Raw genomic sequence first — 20,393 nt, forward strand, 5'->3', positions numbered from 1 at the left:
TGTGTGTGTGTGTGTGTGTGTGTTAGGTGATGATAGTGGTGGGTGGTCAGGCTCCTAAAGCCATCCGCAGTGTGGAGTGCTATGACTTCAAGGAGGACCGCTGGTACCAGGTTGCTGACCTGCCATCCAGACGCTGTCGAGCAGGTAAACACACTCTGCTYGCTACTACCTCTGAAATCACACACTCCCCTCCTGACTTTTCTGTTCTGCTGGGGAAACCTAAAAGCCTTTTTTTTGCAAGGCTATTCAACTATTGTATTACGGTGGCCAGATTGGAAGAAGGTTATTTACAGGGACATTTTCTACATGGGATTACTCTTCCTAAAACCGGTATAAAAACAATGCATTATAATTATGGATTATAATCTTATAAAGCACTTTTATAAAAAAAAAAAAAAAAATCACTTAAAGAGTGAATTTTAAGTGCTTCAAGATTAGCCTAATTCAGTGCATCAAATTGTTTAAATAATGGAACACATTTGTACTTATAACACAGTTGACCTGCATCACATGAATTCTTTTTTACTTTCCTGTTYGTTTTACATACATAGCTTCATCTTTTGTTTTCATTTACACATAGAAACCTCTCTCCGCGCGCATCAGTAGAGAACAGGTCCCTGTAACAAACTGCACCAGCTCAATGGGGACTTCAACTCATCAAATCTCATTGCAAAGTTAGCTTTCAGTTTGACTAAAAACGTTGACATTGATCTGTACTGATGATGACTGAATATAGTTGCGCAGTGTAGAGAAATGTAGTGTTTTTTTGGGGGGCTAAAATCAGAGGCAAAAATAAACTACTTTATTTAGAAAATACATTCGTTTTTCAATCATGTGAATAACTGTTTTATCCCTCCCCTGTAGTCCCAAATTAAGTCCATTCAATTGAATGAAGATGTCACTGAAAAAAACAAACATCTGATACGAACTCCTCATCAATCATTTGCTAGATATGTGTTGGCTTTCTTGTGGCGGGAATCATGGAGAAAAGCAAATATCTCCTCCCTAAGCTCACATTTTTTGTAATTAAAAAAAGAATCGAACCTTTGTTTAACTAAGCAAGTCAGTTAAGAACAAATTCTTATTTACAATGACGGCCTACTCCGGCCAAACCCGGACGACGCTGGGCCAATTGTGCGCCGCCCTATGGGACCCCCAATCACGGCCGGATGTGATACAGCCTGGTTAGGCTGCTCTCATAGGCTGCTCTCTTGAGAGCATTATTACCCTTTGATGCAAGAAACCACTTTTTCCCCCCACAGTAGAGCGAAACATTCATAGTGTTAACTAAAGGGAAAAACTGTCGAACGTTGAATGAAGTTCAATCTCATACTTCTCTGCTCAGGCTCATATTTCTTCTGTGCGGCAATCCGAGGGGAGCTGCGCGCACGCCCGCAGTTTAGAGGGAACATTGGCCATAACTGTGTCCATATGTATTTTATAACTCACTGCTGATTTAAGTGCAAAGCACGTTCTGGTGTATCAGGCAGTGTAGTGATCTCATCTGCGGTGAAAGAGCAGATAGGCGGGCAGTGCCCCTGTTAGCAGTTCTAATTGGCTGTAACTGCTATGTTGGATGATATTGATTGACAGCACTTAATGGGCGGAACTACAGGAAAACAAAGGTTACGTATGTAATTACGGTTATGTGAGCTATTAGATCACTCCAATATGGTATCCTTCCGCTCGGCAGGATACATTCTGATTTAAGAATTTCAGATTAGTCACATGTACTGGGTAGTGCTGTGGCTGGCCCCCTTAAACAGCTGCCGCCGCACTACTCCCTCCTTGTGTCCTTTTCTAGACGCCGTAGATCACCGACAAGAGGATTAGAGTGATCCAATAGCTCGCATATCCGTGGTTAGATATGTAACCTTCGTTATGTAGCACTATATTGGATCACTCCAATCTGGTATCACAATACCATATTAATCGGTGAACTAGGCATGGCCAGACGAGCGAAATCCCGTAGGACTGAGCTCAGGGCAGTAATGGTTGCTGTGTGCCTCTATCCCCCTTCAGCGAAGTGGAGGCAACACCCAACACGTCCATCCCGACCTGGTTGCGGCAGCAACATTGACTTGATAGTACCTAGCAAAAGTGCTGGATGCCCATCTGGCCAAAGACACTCTGAAAGTAGATGACGCTCGGCCTGCATCAAGCAGTGATTGTAAAAAGTGTAAAACCGTTTGTACATCACACGACTTGAGGGTAACATTATGACCCTCACACCAAGTACAGAATATGCGCCACCGCATTTGATATGACGCGTTGGTGGAGGAAGCCCTGGCATTCTGCAACTTGTTAACTTGTTTGATCTTAGCTGGCTACATAGCCGTCTTTGTATCCAAGATAATTGTGTAGTCTAGAGTAATTGTCGAGGTTACCTAGCCAGTTAGAGGTTACCTAGCCAGCTACACTTTCAAACAAAGTCAACAACGCAGCCACTGCTAGCTAGCCTATTTCACCAGCCAGCAGTACTATATCATTTTAGTCAATAAGATTTTTTGCAACGTAAGCTTAACTTTCTGAACATTCGAGACGTGTAGTCCACTTGTCATTCCAAATCTCCTTTGCATTAGCGTAGCCTCTTCTGTAGCCTGTCAACTATGTGTCTGTCTATCCCTGTTCTCTCTCTCTGCACAGACCATACAAACGCTTCACACCGCGTGGCCGCTGCTACTCTAACTGGTGGTCCCACCGCGCACGACCCACGTGGAGTTCCAGGTCTCAGGCAGCCTCTTGAACTGCCGATCTGGGGCCAACAAGGCAGAGTTCATCTCAGCCTATGCTTCCCTCCAGTCCTCGACTTCTTGGAACTGACGGAAACATGGATTACCACTGATAACACTGCTACTCCTACTGCTCTCTCCTCGTCTGCCCACGTTTCTCGCACACCCCGAGAGCTTCTGGTCAGCGGGTGGGTGGCACTGGGATCCTCATCTCTCCCAAGTGGACATCTCTCTTTTCTCCTGACCCATCTGTCTATCGCCTCCTTTGAATTCCATGCTGTCACAGTTACCAGCCCTTTCAAGCTTAACACCTTATCATTTATCGCCCTCCAGGTTCCCTTGGAGAGTTCATCAATGAGCTTGACGCCCTGATAAGTTCCTTTCCTGAGGATGGCTCACCTCTCACAGTTCTGGGTGACTTTACCTCCCCCACGTCTACCTTTGACTCATTCCTCTCTGCCTCCTTCTTTCCACTCCTCTCCTCTTTTGACCTCACCCTCTCACCTTCCCCCCCTACTCACAAGGCAGGCAATACGCTTGACCTCATCTTTACTAGATGCTGTTCTTCCATAATCTCATTGCAACTCCCCTCCAAGTCTCCGACCACTACCTTGTATCCTTTTCCCTCTCGCTCTCATCCAACACTTCCCACACTGCCCCTACTCGGATGGTATCGCGCCGTCCCAACCTTCGCTCTTCTCCCCGCTACTCTCTCCCTTCCATCCTATCATCTCTTCCCTCTGCTCAAACCTTCTCCAACCTATCTCCTGATTCTGCCTCCTCAACCCTCCTCTCCTCCCTTTCTGCATCCTTTGACTCTCTATGTCCCCTATCCTCCAGGCCGGCTCGGTCCTCCCCTCCTGCTCCGTGGCTCGACGACTCATTGCGAGCTCACAGAAAAGGGCTCCGGGCAGCCGAGCGGAAATGGAGGAAAACTCGCCTCCCTGCGGACCTGGCATCCTTTCACTCCCTCCTCTCTACATTCTCCTCTTCTGTCCTGCTTCTAAAGCCAATTTCTACTACTCTAAATTCCAAGCATCTGCCTCTAACCCTAGGAAGCTCTTTGCCACCTTCTCCTCCCTCCTGAATCCTCCTCCCCCCTCCTCCCTCTCTGCTGATGACTTAGTCAACCATTTTGAAAAGAAGGTCGACGACATCCGATCCTCGTTTGCTAAGTCAAACGACACCGCTGTTTCTGCTCACACTGCCCTACCCTGTGCTTTGACCTCTTTTCTCCCCTCTCTCTCCAGATGAAATCTCGCGTCTTGTGACGGCGCCGCCCAACAACCTGCCCGCTTGACCCTATCCCCTCCTTCTCTCCAGACCATTTCCGGAGACCTTCTCCCTTACCTCACCTCGCTCATCAACTCATCCTTGACCGCTGGCTACGTCCCTTCCGTCTTCAAGAGAGCGAGAGTTGCACCCCTTCTGAAAAAACCTACACTCGATCCCTCCGATGTCAACAACTACAGACCAGTATCCCTTCTTCTTTTTCTCTCCAAAACTCTTGAACGTGCCGTCCTTGGCCAGCTCTCCTGCTATCTCTCTCAGAATGACCTTCTTGATCCAAATCAGTCAGGTTTCAAGACTAGTCATTCAACTGAGACTGCTCTCTCTTGTGTCACGGAGGCGCTCGCCTGCTAAAGCTAACTCTCTCTCCTCTGCTCTCACCCTTCTAGACCTATCGGCTGCCTTTGATACTGTGAACCATCATATCCTCCTCTCCACCCTCTCCGAGCTGGGCATCTCGGCGCGGCCCACGCTTGGATTGCGTCCTACCTGACAGGTCGCTCCTACCAGGTGGCGTGCGAGAATCTGTCTCCGCACCACGTGCTCTCACCACTGGTGTCCCCCAGGGCTCTGTTCTAGGCCCTCTCCTATTCTCGCTATACACCAAGTCACTTGGCTCTGTCATATCCTCACATGGTCTCTCCTATCATTGTTATGCAGACGACACACAATTAATCTTCTCCTTTCCCCCCTCTGATAACCAGGTGGTGAATCGCATCTCTGCATGTCTGGCAGACATATCAGTGTGGATGACGGATCACCACCTCAAGCTGAACCTCGGCAAGACGGAGCTGCTCTTCCTCCCGGGGAAGGACTGCCCGTTCCATGATCTCGCCATCACGGTTGACAACTCCATTGTGTCCTCCTCCCAGAGTGCTAAGAACCTTGCGTGATCCTGGACAACACCCTGTCGTTCTCAACTAACATCAAGGCGGTGACCCGTTCCTGTAGGTTCATGCTCTACAACATTCGCAGAGTAGACCCTGCCTCACGCAGGAAGCGGCGCAGGTCCTAATCCAGGCACTTGTCATCTCCCGTCTGGATTACTGCAACTCGCTGTTGGCTGGGCTCCCTGCCTGTGCCATTAAACCCCTACAACTCATCCAGAACGCCGCAGCCCGTCTGGTGTTCAACTTTCCCAAGTTCTCTCACGTCACCCCGCTCCTCCGCTCTCTCCACTGGCTTCCAGTTGAAGCTCGCATCCGCTACAAGACCATGGTGCTTGCCTACGGAGCTGTGAGGGGAACGGCACCTCCGTACCTTCAGGCTCTGATCAGGCCCTACACCCAAACAAGGGCACTGCGTTCATCCACCTCTGGCCTGCTCGCCTCCCTACCTCTGAGGAAGTACAGCCCAGTCAAAACTGTTCGCTGCTCTGGCACCCCAATGGTGGAACAAACTCCCTCACGACGCCAGGTCAGCGGAGTCAATCACCACCTTCCGGAGACACCTGAAACCCCACCTCTTTAAGGAATACCTAGGATAGGATAAAGTAATCCTTCTAACCCCCCCCCCCCTTTAAAAGAGTTAGATGCACTATTGTAAAGTGGTTGTTCCACTGGATATCATAAGGTGAATGCACCAATTTGTAAGTCGCTCTGGATAAGAGCGTCTGCTAAATGACTTAAATGTAAAATGTAAATGTTAACCACTTTGTCCTGAATGCCTAGACTTTCCCATTTACGCCTCTCAGGGGCCAAGCCCAAAGCTGGAGGCTGCGTGTGTCTGGATGCCAGGGGGTCCCTCGAGCCTGAGAGAGCAGGTCGGGTCTCAGCTGCAGCTGCCATTGGGTCCCAGAGAGGAGGGACAACAGGAGGCTGAACCATGGTCGTCTCGGGAGCATCTTGAACTTGAGCTCCTTTAAACATTTGCAGGTCCAGGATCGTCCGAAAGCTGCCGTCCTTTTTCGGCACTATGAAATACGTGGAGTAGAACCCACTTAGCCGTTCTAGTGGCTCTACCTTCCTGATTGTGTCCTTGCTCAGAAGCGAGGCTATCTCCAACCGGAGTGCCTCCTTCCTCACCCCGTCTTCCACGAGGTGACCCAGATGCCCCTGTAGGAGGGCGTTCGGCATTAGAACTGGAGTTTGTATGCCCCCAGGACTGTGCCCAGTACCCAGGGAGACTCCACCTAAATCTCCCAGTTTACCCTTTGGGCCTGGGAGAGACGGCCGAGGCCGACTGCCAGCACCTCAGGAGGGGTGCTGGGGCCCATCCTTCTTAGCCGCATGCCGCTGCTTGTAAGGGTGGTCACGACTCCTGTCCTTGTGCTGTCGGGGTGTAAAACGCTGGTTCCCATTTCCCTGCCCCTGTTGTCTCGGTGGGKGAGGAGCGTGGCCAAGAAGTTGCTGGAGCCCTCGGGACATCCTGCCCTGTCTTCCAGCTCCTCCGAGGGGCGGGGGCGGTAGGGCGCCCAGTTACCAAGAACTCCTGCAAAGTCTCTCTGTTTTTACGCAGTTTTGTAGTCTGCTGGAGGATGTTGTTGACCCCTGGCCCAAAGGTGGAACCTGGCGTGAAGGGGAGCTCCAAGAATGTTTTCTGAACTGGCGGTGGCAGTTTAGACTCTGTCAGCCAAAGATGGCGGTGTGAAGTCATCACTGAAGCCAAAGCCTTGCCGTTGGCACATACCATGTCTGTCTGGAGCATAGTGAGTAGCCTTGACACCTCTGTGACCTCCTTCAGCTCATCACGAACCCCTGGGATGTGAGGGATCAGCAGGGCGAGGTATGACTGCAGCATCGTAGCCGCGTTTACGAGGTGCACCATGATGGAGAGGGTACCGAAAGTGCTTTGCAGCMGTTCATCCCTTACTCTGTCTGGTCCTGGTTTGAGGCGAGGCACCTAGCCAATGATCTCCTTGTCAGGGAGGATGGGGGGGGGCAGATGGGGATAAGGAGCTGCTCAGATGGTGTTTCTTACAGCTTGATGTCAAGGGCGATAGCCACTCTTGCTTAAAGCTCCCGTGTTGCTTCCTTCACCACAGGGGGTGCCTCTGTAGCAGTGTTCCCAGCTACAGATGGCGCTGTGGACTGGGTCGATCCCTGATGTGCTCGGAACACTGAAGCACTGTCACCCAACTCCAACTCGTCTCTAGCGCGGAGAGAGAGGGCATCGTCGCCGTCATCACCCCCCCCCCCGTAAAGTGTTCACTTCCTCCCGCAGGCAGGGGTACCCCACATCTCTCACAATGAAACACAATAATAGTTATTTTGTTTCTCTGTGAAAGTGAAGCCAACAGTGGGATATTACTATGTCTGTGCAATACTGTAAAAGTCAGATACTATAGACCTACAGTACCAGCCTTAGTGTATGAGACTGAAGGAGAGGAGACGTGAATTGGGTATGAACTGCCTGATCGTGGGAGGAGGGGCAGAGCACACGAACTCACACGTTAGCTCAATCTTTGCTTATACAGTGCATTCGGAAAGTATTCAGACCCCTTGACTTTTTCCACATTTTATTACGTTACAGCCWTATTCTAAAATGTATTAAATAAATGTTTTGCCTGATCAATCCACACACAATACCCCATAATGACAAAGCGAAAACAGGTTTTAGATTTAATTTTATTTATTTACATAGGTATTCTGACCCTTTGCTTTGAGACTCGAAATTGAGCTCAGGTGCATCCTGTTTCCATTGATCATCCTTGAGATGTTTCAACAACTTGATTGGAGTCAACGTGTGGTAAATTCAATTGATTGGACATGATTTGGAAAGGCTGTCCCACAGTTAAGAGTGCACGTCAGAGCAAAAACCAAGCCATGCGGTCAAAGGAATTGTCCTTGGGGCTCTGAGACAGGATTGTGTCGGCACAGATCTGGGGAAGGGTACCAAAACATTTCTGCAGCATTGAAGGTCCCCAAGAACAGTGGCCTCAATCATTCTTAAATGGAAGAAGTTTGGCACCACCAACACTCTTCCTAGAGCTGGTCGCCTGGCCGAACTGAGCAATCGGGGGAGATTCATTGTGTCACTGAGACATTTGGGATTGCAAAAAGAAGATCTTCAAAGGTAAGGCATTTATTATATCGTTATTTCTGACTTTTGTGTCGCACCTGCATGGTTGAAAAATTATTTTCATGTGTTTGTATGCGGGGTGCGGTCCTCAGATAATCGCATGGTCTGCTTTCGCCGTAAAGCTTTTTTGAAATCTGACACAGCGGCTGGATTAACAAGAAGTTAAGCTTTATTTTGATGTATTACACTTATATTTTCGTGAATGTTGAATATTGATATTCCTGTAGTTTGAATTTGGCGCTCTGCAATTTCACTGGATGTTGTCAAATCGATCCTGCTAAAGGGATTGGCGGCGTGAAGGGATCACTAAGAGGCTAAATACAAGGACAAAACCCAAACGAGATGGCACAAGCCAAACCGAGTGGCGGGACTACAAAGCACCCTGATGGAGAGGCTAGCTTAGCTAGCTGCTCCAATTTATTGAATAGCTGTGGGTATACTTCTGTCCTTATAGACTCTAACATAGAGCCCTTACCAAGCTAATCCTCTTTGGAATGAGGCGAGAAAAGGAAGAGGTGGGAGTAGTGCGGCGGCAGCTATTTAAGGGGGTCACCCGCAGCACTACCCGGTTCACGGGACTAATCTGAAATTCTTACTCAGAATGTATCCTGCCGAGCAGAAGGATACAATATTAGAGTGATCCAATATAGTGATGAATAACAGATTCTCCCATTTGGAGAATATTGAACTAGGGCTCTTTTTGGAACTAAACATGGCCTTTTTCTCGCTGATTCTTTTTATTAATGTTCAGAATTGATCAAAGGGCCATTCTAAATTGATAAATGGACCGGATCTGGCCCACGGGCCGCCAGTTGAATAGGCCTGCTTTAATGTGTGCACTCATTGGCAGGGGTAAGAGATTTATGCCAATCTCTCTCTCTGCCTCCCTCTCTCTCTCACTGTCTGTCTCACTGTCTGTCTCTCTCTCTCTCAGGTGTGGTGTTCATGGCAGGGAGGGTGTACGCGGTGGGAGGATTCAACGGCTCGTTGCGAGTCAGGACAGTGGATGTGTATGACGGGGTGAGGGACCAGTGGACTACAGTTCCCAGCATGCAAGAGCGACGCAGCACCCTTGGATCGGCCGTGCTGGGGGACCTGCTCTATGCCGTGGGGGGCTTCGACGGGAGCACAGGTACCTATTCTTACTCCCCCCCCCTTTTTTTTCACCATTGTCCAAGATTTGTGTGTTTTCTAAGTGTTCCAGTAGGCCTTTGAGGGGCAGCGGAGTGTGTTACAGTGTGACTAAATGGAGCAGGGAGCAGTAGTGCCTTCAGAATGAATGTCTAGATTGTATGGTTAGACACAGTGGTGATGTCACCCCAACAGCATCTGATTATACTGATACACTGGAGCAGAGAGGAGAGAGCATTAGTGTTGGGCCTCATTTCATTTGAGTATTGTGTCCTGCTTTCAGTACATTAGAGCTTTCTCCTCTCCCTTTTCCCTCCTTCCCTCCCTCTATCTCAGGCCTGTCGTCAGTGGAGGTCTACAACTACAAGACCAATGAGTGGATGTTTGTTGCTCCCATGAACACGAGACGCAGCAGCGTCGGAGTGGGAGTGGTAGATGGTAAGAGAAGAACAGTGTGTTTGTGTGTCAACAGTGCTATTTGTGAACTTCTCATTTTGTCTGTCTACAGTATATCAGTGTGTGTGAGTGCTTCAGTGTCTAAATAGAGCTTCTGTGTGTATCTGTGCTTGTGTATTTATCAGTGGGGGTGTTGTGTTTCTGGCTGTGGGTGTCCATTCAGCATCTCTTTGTACGTGTTCCTTGTTGTATTCCTCAGTGGGTGTGTGTTGTGTTGTACAGGGAAGCTGTATGCGGTGGGCGGCTACGATGGGGCGTCGCGCCAGTGTCTCAGCACGGTGGAGGAGTACAACCCAGTCAGTAACCAGTGGGGCTACATGGCTGACATGAGCACCAGACGTAGCGGAGCAGGTACAGACCAGACCTCAGCATCAACAACCCTCTCTTGTCCTCTTCACAGACACAACAGTAGCTTCTGTCTCGAGAAGTATGCAGTGCCACCTCTCAGTGGCCTACATACACACTGCACTCCACAGGAGGCAGCTCATATTAATGGCTGGAAGGGAGCTAATGGATTGACATCAAACACATGTGTTTTGATGTATTTGATACAATTCTGCTCAAGTCATTACCATGAGCCCATCCTCCCCAATTAAGGTGCCACCAACCTCCTGTGCCGCACTCACATCGTCAGTGTCCACAGAGAAAACATAAGCCGTGGGAGTGTTGTGGCTTTAAGTCCAGGGAATCTATGGAATGTGTAATGGAGCTGTACGATATGTGATATAGGGTTGTACGTATTAGAGGTAGACCGATTTTTATGATTTTTCAACGCCGATACCGACTATTGGAGGACCAAAAAAAGCTRGTACCGATTAATCGGCAGGTTTTTATATATATATATTTGTACTAATGACAATTACAACAATACTGGATGAACATTTTTATTTTAACTTAATATAATACCTAAATAAATTATATTTAGTCTCAAATAAATAATAAAACATGTTCAATTTTGGTTGAAATAATGCAAAAACACAGTGTTGGAGAAGAAAGTAAAAGTGCAATATGAGCCATGTAAAAAAAAAAAGGCTAACGTTTAAGTTTCTTGCTCAGAACATGAGAACATATGAAAGCTGGTGGTTCCTTTTAACATGAGTCTTCAATATTCCCAGTTACAAAGTTTTAGATTGTAGTTATTATAGGAATTATAGGACTATTTCTCTCTATACCATTTGTATTTCATATACCCTTGACTATTGGATGTTCTTATAGGCACTTTAGTATTGCCAGCCTAATCTCGGGAGTTGATAGGCTTGAAGTCATAAACAGYGCAATGCTTGAAGCACAGGGAAGAGCTGCTGGCAAACGCAGGAAAGTGCTGTTTGAATGAATGCTTACGAGCCTGCTGCTGCCTTCCACCGTTCAGTCAGACTGCTCTATCAAATATCAAATCATAGACTTAATTATAATATAATAAACAGACAGAAATACGAGCCTTAGGTCATTAATATGGTCAAATCCGGAAATGATCATTTCGAAAACAAAACGACTATTCTTTCAGTGAAATACGGAACCTTTMCGTATTTTATCTAACAGATGGCATCCCTAAGACTCTGCTTGTGTAGCGTGGTTCATTCTGCGTTGTGTACTTTTAATTATGACACTGCCACAACTGGAGGTCTGCTGGTTGGATTATTTTTATTTGCCCTGCACACGAAGAGACAACACACAATATTTAAGCCCTTGGCGCAGTCCTAGCTCTCAGGCACCTGTGCAAGCACATGGACACTCACTCAAACACTGTCCCAAGTACTCACAAGTCAACATAGGTACCCTAGTTAGCGAGCTGGGTGAAACTTGTTAACATAAATCTTTATATTGTCCACATTGTAACAAAACTTATGGTTGCATAACAGTACATTGTGTAACATTACCACGGTTTTATATTGAACAATTTCGGAGCCAAGGACAACATACCTTGCTAGCCGAAGGTCAGGCAAAAGAGAACAATAAGGGGGTACGGAAATACAGATAACCCGCGATGGGCCAAACCAAAATATACACAACTTTTACAATCACGTGTATGTACAATATTGATATGAAAAAGTGTTTGTACACCAAAAAATAACATTAGCTATGCAGCTGTAATAATGTTTTTTTTTAAACACGGAATTATTATTATTATTATCAAATTATTAACATCCCCTCKTGACATGGCCTATTTGAATTGGTCCTTGTGTGCAACTTGGTGCAAAATCTAGGGGAACAACATCACACTGCTACACTTGCACAGAACACAAGAGAAGTGACACAATTTCCCTAGTTACATTAATTTATTTTAAGCAGGCAATTTTGACAAAATATGCAGGTTTAAAAATATATACTTATTGATTTAAAAAAAGGCATTGGTGTTTATGGTTAGGTACACATTGGTGCAACGACAGTGCTTTTTTTCAAGAATGCGTTTGTTAAATCTTCATCCGTTTGGCGAAGTAGGCTGTGATTCAATGATAAATTAACATGCACCGCATTGATTATATCCAACGCAGGACAAGCTAGATAAACTAGTAATATCATCAACCATGTGTAGTTAACTAGAGATTATGTTAAGATTTGATTGTTTTTTGTAAGTTAAGTTAATGCTAGCTAGCAACTTACCTTGGCTTCTTGCTGCACTCGCGTAACAGGTGGTCAGCCTGCCACGCAGTCTCCTCGTGGAGTGCAATGTAATTGGCGTCTAAAAATGCCGATTACCGATTGTTATTGTTACAGATTTTTTCACTTATAATTCACTTTATCACAATTCCAGTGGGTCAGAAGTTTACATACACTAAGTTGACTGTGCCTTCAAACAGCTTGGAAAATTCCATTAAAATGATGTCATGGCTTTAGAAGCTTCTGATAGGCTAATTGACATAATTTGAGTCAATTGGAGGTGTACCTGTGGATGTATTTCAAGACCAACCTTCAAACGCAGTGCCCCTTTGCTTGACATCATGGGAAAATCTAAAGAAATCAGCCAAGACCTCAGAAAATAAATTGTAGACCTCCACAAGTCTGGTTCATCCTTGGGAGCAATTTCCAAACGCCTGAAGGTACCACGTTCATCTGTACAAACAATAGTACGCAAGTATAAACACCATGGGACCACGCAGCCGCCATACCGCTCAGGAAGGAGACGCGTTCTTTCTCCTAGAGATGAACGTACTTTGGTGTGAAAAGTGCAAATCAATCCCAGAACAACAGGAAAGGACCCTGTGAAGATGCTGGAGGAAACAGGTACAAAGGTATCTATATCCACAGTAAAACGAGTCCTATATCGACATAACCTGAAAGGCGGCTCAGCAAGGAAGAAGCCACTGCTCCAAAACCTGCATTAAAAAGCCAGACTATGGTTTGCAACTGCACATGGGGGCAAAGATCGTACTTTTTGGGGAAATGTCCTCTGGTCTGACGAAACAAAAATGGCCATAATGACCATTGTTATGTTTGCAGAAAAAGGGAGAGGCTTGCAAGCCGAAGAACACCATCCTGACCGTGAAGCATGGGGGTGGCAGCATCATGTTGCGGGGTGCTTTGCTGCAGGAGGGACTGATGCACTTCACAAAATAGATGGCATCATGAGGACGGAAGATTATGTGGATATATTGAAGCAACATCTCAAGACATCAGTCAGGAAGTTAAAGCTTGGTCGCAAAAGGGTCTTCCAAATGGACAATGACCCCAAGCATACTTCCAAAGTTGTGGCAAAATGGCTTAAGGACAACGAAGTCAAGGTATTGGAATAGTCATCACAAAGCCCTGACCTCAATCCTATAGAAAATGTGTGGGCAGAACTGAAAAAGCATGTGCGAGCAAGGAGGCCTACAAATCTGACTCAGTTACACCAGCTCTGTCAGGAGGATTCTGCCCAAATTCACCCAACTTACTGTGGGAAGCTTGTGGAAGGCTACCCGAAACGTTTGACCCAAGTTAAACAATTTAAAGGCAATGCTACCAAATACTAATTGAGTGTATGTAAACTTCTGACCCACTGGGAATGTGATGAAAGAAATAAAAGCTGAAATAAATAATTCTCTCTACTATTATTCTGACTTACCAAAACTATAGTTTGTTAACAAGACATTTGTGGTGGTTGAAAAACCAGTTTTAATGACTCCAACATAAGTGTATGTAAACTGACTTCAACTGTATATTCTCTCACTCTCGCTCTCTCTCTACTCATTCAAGGGCTTTTCTTTATTTTTTCTATTTTCTACATTGTAGAATAATAGTGAAGACATCAACACTATGAACTAACACATATGGAATCATGTAGTAACCAAATAAGTGTTAAACAAATCAAAATATATTTGAGATTCTTCAAAGTAGCTGCCCTGTTGACAGCTTTGCACACTCTTGGCATTCTCTCAACCCGCTTCATGAGGTAGTCAGTAACATTTTACTGCCTACAGAGATTCCTGGAAATAGGAAATGTCTTGTAAATCATTTTCTATTGGGATGGTAGCTATGCGTCTCTCTCTTTTTCAAGGGTGCCGTTGTGTATTTTCACTCCCATTCTGTTAACTTTGGTATTGTGAGTGTCTCTCAGTCAATGTTGTTGTGAATGAGTCTCCTGTGCTCATTGTGCAGTCTGCTCAGCTGGGCAGAGGAAGTAGCACCAACACAATGCAGCCCCTTAATTCCTGGTGATGCTGCCTGGGTTCATCCAGGACTACACTGCTAACTAATTAGCTGGCAGCAGTGAGGGAACAGCACAACCATATCAATACCTTCAACTCAATATTCACCCAATATGGTTTTAATGCGCTACAAGCAATGTTTTCCCTGCATGAGCACATGTTAGGGTTRGGCGATATTACAATATCGACGATAATTGACAGCCATCTTCGATGGTGACAACATCGTTGTGTTCAATAAATACGTTATATAGCCTACAGAACGCAAGAGAGGAATGTAGGCCAGACAGAGCGAAGAATTCCACCAAAGCAGCGCCAAATGTCTAGTCAGAAAATATTGTATCTCTGTTGGATGCATGGGCATTAGGCTATAGCCTAAACAATTTAAAGCATTTTTTATTTTTATTAACAGACACTCCTTAACTATATTGATGCTTAATGAAAAATGTAGCCTATATTCCCTTCTCTCTCAATTCGATAGGCTATGAATATGACTGTGAAGGCCACACTTCATCGTTTTATGCGTGGATTTCTCCCGATCAAACAATGAATCTAACGGAGTTCCATCTCAAACAGTTATTTGAATAGCCTCAAAACACAAGGTAGCCAGGGGACGAATAATGAGAGAGAAAAAAACTAGATCAGTAGCCTGTAGAAAAACCGAATGACAAGTTCAATCAAATTGAAGCTTATTAGGAAAGAAAAGATCCGTGCGGGCCCGGGGAAAACCCGCCATGTGAGGTTGAAAACAAAATGGTCAATAAATGATCCTCCTACTAGGCCTATCATGCAAGTAAGTTACAGTTATGAACAGTAGCTTATAGCCCAAATATTCTAACCTACGAAGGTGTTGTCCTAAAGTTGTGGCTTTCAAGAGTAACAAGAATGAAAGTCTCTATAGCGTGGGCTATTCTCAATCACACCTTTTATGAGAGATAGAAAAATGAATGATATGGTTTGTTCTGAGGCAAATAAAGCAATTTTTATCCAGTTCTGAAGAAGGTAGACTACTTCTATTCAGCCCAAGGTGGAGGCCTATAACCTAGCTCACTACGGTAAGGCCTTATCAGATAGTCACTACTCCATCAGGTGCGCCCCACACACACACACACACACACACACACACACACACACACACACCTCTGTTCTTCTCCTCCACCAGAAAGGAATGTTAGGCAAGATTTGCCAGCGCTTCGCCTCTGCCCTGGCTTTCATCATAAACTGTTGTCACGATTCGTCCAGTTGCATTCGTATGCATCACAATGTTTTATGGGTACATAATCACGATAGGACAAAGGTTAACATCACCCGACCCTAGTATACCGCGATCTAAACCGAATGAGCACTGAAATTAGATTACTGCCGTAGAGGGAACTACTGTTCACAAGAGAACTACTGGAGCTGATACTTAGCTCCAGCTTGCTGGTTATTAATGGACGGCAGTTATGGCTGGTGAACATCTGTAGCGTGTTTATGTGTGAAGAGATGTAAGTAGACGTGTGTGCGGTGGTGTTTGTAGGTGTTGGGGTGCTGAGCGGGCAGCTGTATGCGGCGGGGGGCCACGACGGGCCCCTGGTGAGGAAGAGTGTGGAGGTGTACGATCCCCCTAGTAACACCTGGAAACAAGTGTGCGACATGAACATGTGTCGGAGGAACGCCGGCAAGTAGCCTAACACACACACACACACACACACACTAGAAACCATGAAATGCAGAACATTTGGGCATAGTGTGTGTGCGCGTGTCTCTAACCTCTCCCCCGTGTTCGTGCAGGAGTGTGTGCCATAAACGGACTGCTGTATGTGATCGGAGGAGACGACGGCTCGTGTAACCTCTCCTCAGTGGAGTATTACAACCCTGCCACAGACAAGTGGAGTCTCATCCCCACCAACATGAGCAACGGTCGAAGCTATGCAGGTAACCCTTCACCTTTGACCTTTCATACCCCCTATTCAAATGCTTGTCCGTGCATCCAAACTCGGGACCTTCTGGTCTGAAGAATAAAGTCCTCTGTTATCTCCCCTACAGGTGTATCCGTCATAGACAAGCCTTTATGACTATCAGCCCCCGACTGCAGGACCCCACAGCCACACGCAGCAGCCAAAGGGAGCCACTCTGATGCACACACAGACGTCTGATTTCACAGTCAACTCCTTGAAGCAACACTAGCTTGATAGGTGGCTCTGAGCATGGGTCTGGGCTGCCATAGAGAGAGAGAGGAGGAGAGGGAGAAAGAGAGTGGGGGGAACATTGGCTTCCATGGTCAAAGTGACCCCAAGACTCAACAATGCTGCCTGAAGCAGAGTGTCTTAAGTCTGGCTGCCAATGTGTTGGGCCAAGCAGGGCTGGAGGGAGACTGTTGTCCTACAGACTCATAGGGGGCCATTTAGCTATATTAGTATTAGGAGGGCCACACTCTCCTCATACTCATACTCATTTACTGAACAGAGAGGGAGAATAAACTGGCTTTTTTTAAAGGGATAGACTAAATGAGCTATGACCAAGAAGAAGGTTGTTGATTGGCCTAGGAAACTACACTGTGGCCAACAGAGGCCTCTCAAACCAACCATGGGCTCTTGCTATGCCATGTCGTGTTACTGCTGTAGAAATGCACGGGTGATCATCAGGTCAGTCAGTCTGTCTGTTCTCTACTGGAGAGCCATGGGTGGACTGCAGACTCCAAGGTGATGCCCACAGGCTCTCTCACTGTCTGCAGCCTGAGGTGGGTCCTCTCTTTTAAATACCACCTGAGATAATTGTCGGAGGAACTCAAGGCAGACTGGAGGACCAACCTGGACCAGCATTCACCGGGAGCCACATGCCTCAATTGCATACAATTTCCAATTTGGAATCGATCATGTTTTTTTTTCACTCATATTAGAATTGGGCACTATGGGGGACCATGTTAATGTGGTGTTTTAAATGCACTGTAGATACATATTTTCAAAGTGATAACCAATATGCTGTCAGTCTTGACTTGGCTTACTTGATGTGCCATAATGCTCTCTCATACTGTATTTGAGTGTTTGTTTGCAAACCTTTGTATCTGAAGGATATGTGCCAAATTGATGCAAAAACTTTAGACAATGGACATCATGTCAAAGAATGAATGCATTAGCACTTTTGTTTTGTTTTGTATAAAGCTAATTTCCTGTAACATAACCAAAAGACTACTTTACAACTTCTGCATCAGGCACGGTAATTATTGTTAACATTATTCCAAACTCAACACATCTTTTACCAGGGTTGGGTTCAATTTCATTTCAGCTCTCATTAATTCAGGAAGTGAATTTTAAATTTTAAATTAGAATAAACTAAGGCACTTCTCAATGAATCTCTTGACTTGAAATGGAATTGACCCCTACTGTCTTGTTCTACTCCTCGCCTATACTGTCATTTTGTTCAGAGATTCTTGTATTTCTGATAGAATCATTTCAATTTACTGCACAATCCATGGGTTTACTATGGTTGTACTTAGCCACCCCAGAGCGATGTTGAAATATGCAGGACATAGGCAACTTGTATATTATATCAAGATCGGTGAAATATTTTCTAAAGTTTCTTTTATTGTCAATATTTAAATTAAAGTAAATATCATTTTTAATGAGCATTTGTTGTGTGTACTATGGCCACCTAGAATCCCTTTGAGCATTCTTCTTCTCGTATGTTCAAGAAGTGGATACATGGTTACCGTGGGTACATTGATCATTATAATGTATAGAACATCTGTCTCTCATCATAACGTATAACCTAACCTGGCTTTTTAATTAACTTGGACTATGCAGCTGACTATGTGAGCCACCATTGTAAGATGGCGTTAAGAGGGTGGATGAGAGAAGATGTGTATGAGGATAACATTTTTTAAATTTAACCAGGCAAGTCAGTTCAGAACAAATTCTCATTTACAATGATATCTGTTGTCAGGGAATACTATTAGCAGCCATGTTCGTGGCCTTGTACATTAGATTTCAGGCCACTTGTGACACGGAATGTAGGGATAATCTCTCCATTGGTGGTAATGGTAAAACTTAAAACATTTCTACTAGCTAGCCACACATCACTGACAATCCCAGACTGCATCCTCCTTAACCTCTCACAGCTGAGTCACAGGGTCCCTCTTGAGAGGTGCGGTCACATGTCAGAGCTGGACCACTCAGGGATCTACACTGAGCCAGCCTAAGGACACCAGCCTAATCTACAGACCATGAGTGTCCAAAACCCTGCATGGACCGACTGTGTTCATTCCGCCTGACAGTCTTCATATGTCTTTGGCTGCTCAGTTTGACTGACAAAAATGGCCTTTCATTTTAAGTGGGGCCTTGAATCATTGTCTGTGCTGAACAATAACACAAGACTGGTAGGGACTGTGCGTTAGTATAAATAGCTATATGAATTAAAACATATGGATTTGGTGTCGTTCTTTTTATGATATATAATTCAACAACAATATATGTAACCATTAAAAGAGCATGGCACACTAGCAAGTTGAAACACCAAAGTTGTGTGTTCCATTCCCACAGGGATCAAATATACATACTAGGGTTAGGGTTAAAGCAGCCATGCAGTCTTTGTAATTGTATTTTAAAATCATCACTGTATATCTAATAAATCACTGTTTATTAAAATAACTCCTATTTATATGTATTTTCCTGAGCCTTTGGCCCCTTAAAATGCTCAGCCTGATTGTGTGGGTGTTAGGAAACAAATGTGAAGATATTTACATACACAGCCCTGATTGGCTGGTAGGATTGTCTAGAACCCACCCTCTTACCCAGACAAACCGTCATTGTTCTTTTATAATCAGATCACATTGTGATGTTATGATTGTGTGCCAAAAGTTCCATCACACCTGAACAGGCTGAAATTCCAGGCTTAAAAAAAAAAAACCCAGCTCTTACACAAAAAGGGCATTATCATTGTTTGCACAATTTCAGTGTTATTTCAACCCCATAGTGTGGACATATAAATTAGGGTCAGGGAGGGTTGAGCTGGGTTGTGGACATGACGTTAGGGTTATGGCTAAGTTTAGGGTCAGGGTTGACATCCTGTGTGGACATAAATTTAAGGTTAGGGTTGAGGACATGAAACTTGGGTTAGGGTTAACTTTTGCAGTTGGTAGTTTGAACTGGGGTGTATTCATTACGTCAATTCTGTTGCAAACAGTTTCATCTGTTGCAAAAAGTTTACAACAGAAACGTTTACTCCAAATGGGAAACGATTTTCTATTGGGCAAATTCAGCTAAATCCCTCCCTGTTTTGTTCCATTTGCTGTTTGCTTCCATTTGCTTCTTAAATGGTTAACAGTTTTCATTGCAAGTGGTAATGAATACACCACAGCTATTGACCACCTAGGCAGACTTCAAATAAAGAGGCCCTCTCAAACTTTCATAATTTTGTTTTGAAAGTGGTGCTCACGAGCCAAAAGTGGTCCCGTTTGTGTACTACATGTTTTATTTTTGCAATTCATATATGTTATGAATTTATTGCGCTTAAGCTCCTGGAAGGCATGTTTTAAGCATTACCAAAGCTCTTCATAAAGTGTGGTGTTACCTAAGTGTTAGTGTTGGCTGTGAACACTAGAGGGCAGCAGTAACAAAAATAAAAGAAAAAGACATGGCCATGCTCATTCTAGAAGTGTGTGAAAGCCAGGCAATGAAATATGTTTTTTTGTGGCTCAGGGATACATTGACCATTCACTAAATCTTGTTAAAGATGCACATGATAAAGCCTAAAGATGGTCTGCTGATCAACATGTGCTATGGCAATTCAGGGGCCCATGAAGATGGATTTATGTGTATAGGGTGTAATATATCACTGTTTGGGTTTGTTCCAACTGCGGCTTCGCGTGCTGACCTCTGTTCTTTGCAAACTCAGGATTTTTTCCACTCTTATTCTGCCGGGTCATGGTCAGCCCGCCCTCATAACCATCTCTGTCCTCCATGAAAACAAATTCCTGCTCTTAATGGCATTCACCTGACTCAACTGCAAACCACCTAGCTAGTTATTGCATGCATACTGGGCGATATTGGGTGCAGTATACTTTGACATAGATAAGCTATATTGACTTGTATTTCAATTGTGCATCTGGTTTAAGTAACCTTTCCCATTAGTTTGAAGACAACTTCAGCATGAGGCATGTAAA

At 45.1% G+C, this 20,393-nt stretch overlaps 1 protein-coding gene across 1 annotated transcript in view; it reads left to right on the forward strand.

The window, feature by feature from the left end:
- The window catches only part of klhl3 (kelch-like family member 3), a 28,142-nt gene extending 10,287 nt beyond the window's left edge, over nt 1-17,855 (forward strand). The window contains exons 9-15 of the mRNA XM_023989512.1: nt 27-144; nt 8,977-9,174; nt 9,510-9,611; nt 9,852-9,980; nt 15,771-15,911; nt 16,025-16,168; nt 16,280-17,855. Coding sequence (XP_023845280.1) covers nt 27-144; nt 8,977-9,174; nt 9,510-9,611; nt 9,852-9,980; nt 15,771-15,911; nt 16,025-16,168; nt 16,280-16,308 — 861 coding nt within the window. The 3' untranslated portion in view covers nt 16,309-17,855. The remainder of the gene's footprint in view (nt 1-26; nt 145-8,976; nt 9,175-9,509; nt 9,612-9,851; nt 9,981-15,770; nt 15,912-16,024; nt 16,169-16,279) is intronic.
- The last annotated feature ends 2,538 nt before the right edge of the window (nt 17,856-20,393 follow it).

The sequence above is a fragment of the Salvelinus sp. IW2-2015 genome, linkage group LG6.1 (assembly GCF_002910315.2).
Source record: "Salvelinus sp. IW2-2015 linkage group LG6.1, ASM291031v2, whole genome shotgun sequence".
Lineage (NCBI taxonomy): Eukaryota > Metazoa > Chordata > Actinopteri > Salmoniformes > Salmonidae > Salvelinus > Salvelinus sp. IW2-2015.